The 7,514-nt window shown below is 38.0% G+C and overlaps 2 protein-coding genes across 2 annotated transcripts; both read right to left on the reverse strand.

The window, feature by feature from the left end:
* Window positions 1-2,333: 2,333 nt before the first annotated feature.
* On the reverse strand, window positions 2,334-3,071 carry LOC149250504 (uncharacterized). Its single transcript, XM_089453671.1, has one exon. The coding sequence runs from the start codon at window positions 3,069-3,071 to the stop codon at window positions 2,334-2,336; it is 738 nt and encodes a 245-aa protein (XP_089309797.1).
* A 531-nt stretch (window positions 3,072-3,602) lies between these two features.
* On the reverse strand, window positions 3,603-7,240 carry LOC149250505 (uncharacterized). Its single transcript, XM_089453672.1, has 4 exons — window positions 7,177-7,240; window positions 6,881-6,910; window positions 4,917-6,796; window positions 3,603-4,460 (listed from the first exon to the last, which is right to left on the reverse strand). The coding sequence occupies exons 1-4, from the start codon at window positions 7,238-7,240 to the stop codon at window positions 3,603-3,605; spliced, it is 2,832 nt and encodes a 943-aa protein (XP_089309798.1).
* Between the last annotated feature and the right edge of the window lie 274 nt (window positions 7,241-7,514).

Genomic DNA, 7,514 nt, shown 5'->3' on the forward strand with positions numbered 1-7,514 from the left:
AATCAAACACCAAACACATAGGGTCGAAATAAAATCAAATTAGAAAGAATCCAAGGAGTTTGAATAAGCCAACCTAGGTTTAAAGCCTCTCCACAAAATGATTATTGTATAGTCTCAAAGTTTAACAACAAGAATTTGGGAACCCTTGAAAAGTATATGTAACTACTTCAATATAATTTTAATAAACCAAGACTAGAAAATGTTGATTTTAAGTGCTTATTAAATTTGATTATGACTATTTAGTATAGTGGCAAATTATGTTAATTTAATAGTGTCATATAATTTTCTTGATGTATTTTTACATCAATAAGTTTAAGTTAAATCATATATATATATATATATATATATATATATATATATATATATATATATATATAATACAAAACTACTAAAGAATATTTAATACAGAAAAATATTGAAATTTGCTTTTGGATATATATTAATAGATTTTTAAAATGATAAAATTAAATTCGATCAAGTAAATTAAGTACATCTTTTACATCGCATTTATTTATATGGATTGTTTTCTTTCAATCAACATCATTGAGTAAAATCCTTTCTTAAGATCAGTCACAAAATTGAATGTGAATATTGACTTATTCTACTTGAACATAGACTACCTTATGCTTTACATGAGCATTCATTCTAATGAATTAAAATCTCTTTCCTAAAAAGCAGTCATGCACAACTTGGGTGAAAAGCAACTTGGAATCTATTTCATTCTTCATAGAGATTTCAAATATAAGTTTCTCAAATGATATTATATTTCTCTTGATGCATCAATTAAAATATATGGAAAGAAATAATAAATATAAAAAGCAAATTTTAATATATATTAAAAAGGTAGCGAGTGACCTAATTTACAGCGTAACATGATAGAAAATTGTTTTATATTTGATAAATAACCTTTTAAAAATATATATTAATTTTAGAATTAAATTGCTAAATATAATATATATAAATTTATGTTAAATAATTTAAAATATACACATTTTTTATGGACATATTTTCTTTCAAATACACATAAATAAAGCTACTAATAAACCTCGTTCACTCCAATATAGTATCAATAATCACGAACATAATATCAATAATCATGGTTAAGAAGTGAAAATACATTGATTCAAAGCAAACAATATCCCAATTAAAGTACATATAGACTACATTTACATAAAATTTATAAAATAGTTATAGAAGTGATTGGTTGGAAAATAAAATAAAACTCATAGTTTATCTGCATTAAATTTGGAACTTTTCAGATATATTTTTAAGTGATTTTGTTTTGAAGTGGATAGAAATTTTTTGGAATTACAAATTTAAATGGTAAATTCTTTATAATCTAGTTCTCCAAAAAAATTCCAAAATACCAAATCCATATTAAAATAAAAACACATTGTAAACAATAACTTGTTTAACATATTGAGATTTGATAAAAACAATTTCACTAGTTTCCAATAAAATCTTTTAAAAACCCAATAAACAGTCTCAAAACCCAAAATAAAATAATTATGGACTTAAGAACCCCATAAAATAAATAACGCCGTAAAATAAATAAATTAGAAGAAGGGAAAGACGAGTAACGAAAATAACCATTTAGCTCAGACCTTATTATACTATATCACAAAATGCGGAAACTTAAATCAATAAGTAGAACAAACTAATTCACTCTCACGAAAACAATAAAGAATGGAGGAGACCCCAGTTAGAACAAATTCGATATTTTCTTTTTGTTTTTTTCTTTCAACCGTTTGTCCGCAACCTTTTATAAATAGATTTGGAAATATCATAGCCATCCATGGATGGTCCAGCTGCAGTTCTTCAAAGGATATGTCATACAACTCAAAGGATATGTCATACAAATCATGCCTCCATACGGGCATTAACTGCCCTATGGCAGGTTGGTTAGCTCTTGCCTTCAACCACCACTACTAATACTTCTTCTTCCTGGCCCATTGACAACCATGGGATCATCCATGAGAATTTGCCGGTGGCCATTGAATACTGCACTTCTGCAAAAGATGGGGAGGGAGATATTACATGTGCTGTTTGTCTCACTGATTTCCGGGCGACTGATCGAATTCGGCGTCTTGGTAAATGTGGTGATCTACTTGTAGATCTGAAAATAAAAATAAAAAACAGAGAATCACAGAACAGACTGTAGACACAAACACTGGAATAACACAGGTCTGTAAACAATACCACTCACTTTATTATGAAGAAGAGATGAGCATTTTATAAACAATGCCATCATTCTCTTTATTACAAAAGATAAAATCAAACTGCATAATTAGATAAAGTCAATATATTTTAGATGTTTCCTTTTTCCTAGTTTTTCAGATGTTTCCCTCTTTTCTATTCTTGGATGTTTCCAATGAAATAGTACGCTTTTTCTTGGTTGCCCAATTAGTGAGATGTTGCTGATTTTTGTGTCCTTTCTGGTTGCCCAATTCCTCCCTGTTTAGATCAGGAAGCGTCCCGACTTCCTCCACCAACTGAGGGAAATTGCATTGCAATGTTTCTACATTGATCCATTTTACCTGTGCTGGTGTGTGTCCCTTCCGACCAACCAAATATGAGAAGTATGGCTGATGTCGTGTATCCCGTTTCTTGAAGTCCAGAATTGTATCTTTGAGCAGAGGAGGCTGAAAATCTGGAATATTATCAACCGGATGATGAATTGTAACAGATTCCTCAAGAAGAGGTGGTTCAAATAATTTGAGATTATTAACATTAAGAACATCGTGGATGCCAAGCTGGGAAGGCAAGTCCAAGCGATATGCATTTTCTCCAATGCGTTCTAGAACAGTATATGGGCCATATCTCAGAGGGTGCAGCTTATGATGCTGGCCCTTGAAGCGTTGCTTGTCCAACAAGAGCCACACACGATCTCCAGGTTGAAAAGTCAAGTGTGTTCGCTGCTTGTCATGTCTCTGTTTGGCACAATCTTGGGCTGCTTGCAAAGCAGCAGTTACTTGAGCTTGGCGTTGAGAAATGGAGTGTATAAAATGATGAGCTGATTTTTGTTCCTGTTGTTGATGTGTAGACCCAAAAGGGGTGATTATCAATGACATCTCAGAGGGTGCACTTGGTTGAAACCCAAAGCAAACCTCAAAAGGTGAGAAACCAGTTGAGGAGTGTGTTGCTCGATTATGACTATGTTGAATGATGTGCAAATATGTATCCCACTGTTTGTTTTTGGAAAAGTAGCTGCGAAGTGAGTGAACCAAAGTACGATTGACAACTTCGGTTTGTCCATCTGTTTGTGGGTGGAAGGCAGTGGAGAAACGAAGTTGGCAACCCAAAAAATACCAAAGAGTACGACAAAAGGTACTGAGAAAGCAAGAATCACGATCTGAAATAATGCTACTTGGCAAACCAAAGTGTGGCCACACATGATGGAAGAAGAGATCCGCGGTTTGAGCAGCAGAAGTAGTCTTATGACAAGGAAGAAATATAGCCATCTTGGAGAAACGACATACCACTACCCAGATAGCATCATGTTTACGAAAAGTAGTAGGAAGGCCACTTAAAAAGTCCATGGAAATGGATTCCCAAGGACGAGAGGGAATTGGTAATGGCTGATACAAACCATGCTTACGATTTCAGGGCTTGCTTTGTGAACAAAGAGAACATGCACGAATGAATTTCTCCACTTGCTTTGGTAAGGCAGGCCAATAGAAGTGGCGTTGAAGATTGTGAATGGTCTTGGCTGTGCCAAAATGCCCTCCGCATGAAGAGGCATGTGCTTCACGGATGAGAATGAGACGATCATCAGATTGTGGCACACATAGTTGGTTCAATTTATACAACCAACCATCACGAATGGTATAATCAAGAAAGGGAGTTTGGTTGATGACTGTAGGGTGTTGCAAAGCTTCCCATATCTCACCAAAGACCGGATCTGTTACATACATATCTTTCCAAGCATAATATGCAGCACAACGCACCTCTAGAATGTGTAGGACCTGAGCAGGCGGTCGACTTAACAAATCAGCCATCTTATTACTTGTCCCCTTCTTGTATTTAATCACCAGATGGAATTGTTGAATGTAAGAAGCCCACTTTAAATGGTGTTGCTCTTGAATCTTTCGTTGTGAGTTGATGAAGATTAGCAGATGATGATCTGTATGGAGGATGGTCTCTTTGCCAAGAATGTAATGGCGCCATTGCTTCAAAGCTTGCACTAAACTGTAGAATTCCTTGTCATAGGTGCTGTACATGAGCTTAGCATCCGCAAGTGCCTCAGAATGGTATGCCACAGGGTGGCCTCCCTGTTTAAGAACAACTCCAATGGCGAATTGAGAGGCATCAGTTTCCATCTCAAATGGTTGATTCATATCTGGCAAGCGAAGAACAGGAGCAGAGCATAAGGCATTCTTGAGTTGAGCAAAATGTTGCTCAGATTCGGCATCCAAAATAAACTTTGCTTGATGAGACAACTGGTGCAAAGGGCGTGCCAACTGTGAAAAATGAGAGACAAACTTTCTGTAGAAATTAATACCTCCCATGAAGCTCTTGAGGTCATGTGCATTGGAAGGGGTTGGCCATTGCGCCAAGGCTTGTACACGAGAGGGATCTGGGCGAACCCCTTTGTTGTCAATAATAAATCCCAAATATTGAACTGATGTTTGTCCAAAATAGGATTTCTTTTCTTTGACCTGAAGGTGATGTGCTCGCAATAACTCAAGTATGGTGCGAGCATGCTGAAGATGGTCTTCCCAAGATTTACTGAATACTAAAATGTCATCAAGGTAGATGACCACAAACTTACCCAAATGTGCCCTAAAAACATCATTAATGAATCTCATAAAGGTGGCCGGTTCGTTGGTCAGTCCAAATGGCATGACCAACCATTCAAATAGCCAAAACTTTGTTTTAAAAGCAGTTTTCCATGTGTCGGATGCATGCATGCGAACTTGATGGTAGCCTGTAGTTAAATCCATCTTTGTGAAAAAACAAGCCCCGTGTAAATGGTCCAACAAATCCTCAATGCGGGGAAGGGGGTAGCGGTTTTTAACAGTGGCTTTATTAAGGGCTCGATAGTCTGTCACGAGGCGCCATTCAAAAGCATCTTTTTTGGGAATAATAAAAGCTGGAGATGCACATGGCGAGGATGATGTCTGAATATAACCGGATGTCAACAATTCTTCAATTTGGCATTCTATCTCAATTGCCTCTCGAGGAGCAAGGCGATAAGATGGGGCATTGGGTAAGGAAGCGCCAGGGATAAGATCAATGTGGTGTTCAACAGAGCGTGTTGGAGGCAGCCCTGTGGGTTGGGTGAAGACATCTGCAAATTCATGGAGTAGAGGAGCCATTGAAGGAGAGACTGGATTGGTGAGGTTGTCTGGCTTGACAGGGCGAACCAAGGACAAAGAAACATCTTGGTTTAAATTGACTCTCATAATGGGAGCTTTGCCAATGGAAGGTTGGGTTGATGTGCTAGCTGAGGATGTGAGCACATAGGTGCGCCCATCGTGCTGCAAGTGGTATTGGTGATCTGTAGCATGATAAACAGCATGTCGAGCCTCTTGGTATGGAATTCCTAGCAATAAATCAGCACAATCTAGAGGAGAAACATCACATACCATAGTATCATGAAAAGGTCCAATAGCGAAGGTGACAGCACAACATTGTGAGATGGTAAGACGAGGACCGTCCTTTCTGACCCAAACGAGCTGATACGGGTGGGGGTGAGGAGTGGTGGGAAGGCAAAGGCGTTCAACTGAGTCTTGTGACACAAGATTCTTTTGACTCCCATTGTCAAGAATAAGCGTGGCCAACTCATGTTTGATTTGACAATTATGGGTAAACAAAGGCGTAACAGAGGTGTTTATTGCATTAGCAGTCATGAGGATGAGAGAGGGGTCCACTTCTGTCGGATTTTGAAGAGAAACAGCTGGAAGTGGGGTAGTGGCCTTTGGTTGTTCGACCTCTGTAAAAAGAGTTTTCTGGGGGCGGAGATTTTTCAATACTCGACAATCTGCAGAAGCATGTGAGTTGGTCTTGTGAAATGTGCACCAGGGGGTGCGGTGAGGTGTGGGGGATGAGGCAGAGGCGACATTAGAAGAATCAAAGGAAGATGGACCATTTCTGGCTTGAGGATATCGGATTCGCCTACCCACTTTGCGTTCCACCGCCAGGTCCCGAATAAAGGCCTTGTCTAATGAAGCACTATCAAACAACTCAACTTCACGACGAAGAAGCATTAGCAAACCAAAATTAAATTTGATAATTAGTACCTCTTCTGGATCGAATATATGGAGTTGAATGCGCAACTTGCAGAAGACATCAATGTAGGATTGCACTGATTGATTGGGTAGTTGTCGAAGCTGCAACCATTTGGCAATGAGATTTTGTATATACCCTGGAGTATAGAAGCGTTCATGTAAGGCCTCGCAAAAGAGATTCCAAGATGTGATAGGCGTCGATTTGGTCTCGGCTTGTTCTCCAAGTTCCACAACCAAGGGCATATTCTCAAGATGAGTATCCCACCATGTTTGTGCTAGGCCTTCCAATTGTAGACTGGCGATCTGAAGTTTCATCGCCTCGTCCATTGTTGGACAGGTTCTAAAATAGTTGGAGAGGCTGCGGATCCAAGAATCAACAGTCTCACCATTCATTTGCCCTGAGAATTTGGGCAGTTGAAAGCGTGTATCAAGCTGCATTTGCCCTGGAGGGCGTTGTTGTTGTTGCAGCGTAATTAGCTCTTGAAGAGCCCTAGCTAAATCATTCACTGGCGAGTCTGCATGGGAGGGCTCTTGATGCTCTTGACGGGCGGCATGATTTTCGTCCACTGAATAGAGTGAAATGTATGACCCTTAAAAAAAAAGAAAAAAAAAAAAGAGAATCACCAGGTGGATGGCTTCCAAGATCTTACGGTCTGATACCAATTGATCCACTTGCAGATCTGAAAATTAAAAAAAAAAAACAGAGAATCACAGAATAGACTGTAGACACAAACACTGTAATAACACAGGTCTGTAAACAATACCACTCACTTTATTATGAAGAAGAGATGAACATTTGTAAACAATGCCATCATTCTCTTTATTACATAAGATAAAATCAAACTGCATAATTAGATAAAGTCAATATATTTTAGATGTTTCCTTTTTCCTAGTTTTTAGATGTTTCCCTCTTTTCTATTCTTGGATGTTTCCAATGAAATAGTACGTTTTTTCTTGGTTGCCCAATTAGTGAGATGTTGCTGATTTTTGTGTCCTTTCTGGTTGCCCATGTGGGCATGTTTTCCATATGGAATGCTTGGACAAGTGGATTGAATATCGAAGCTACAGTTGTCTTCTCTGCAGATCTCCTATCTTCTAAACGCAGCATAGATGGAGACCAATCTGAACTATTATAAGTGTATGTTACTTTTGTTTCTGTAATTAAAGGAAGGACTTTTAGTAAGGTAACTGGGTCTGTTTCTTATTGGTGTGATATTGGTTGATTCCAACTTTTATTATTATAACTTTCAGGTGTTTAATTATGCTTCTACACACAGACGTTGG

This window comes from Pinus tabuliformis, chromosome 7 (assembly GCF_031772625.1).
Source record: "Pinus tabuliformis cultivar Carrire ecotype Pingquan chromosome 7, CPIR1, whole genome shotgun sequence".
Lineage (NCBI taxonomy): Eukaryota > Viridiplantae > Streptophyta > Pinopsida > Pinales > Pinaceae > Pinus > Pinus tabuliformis.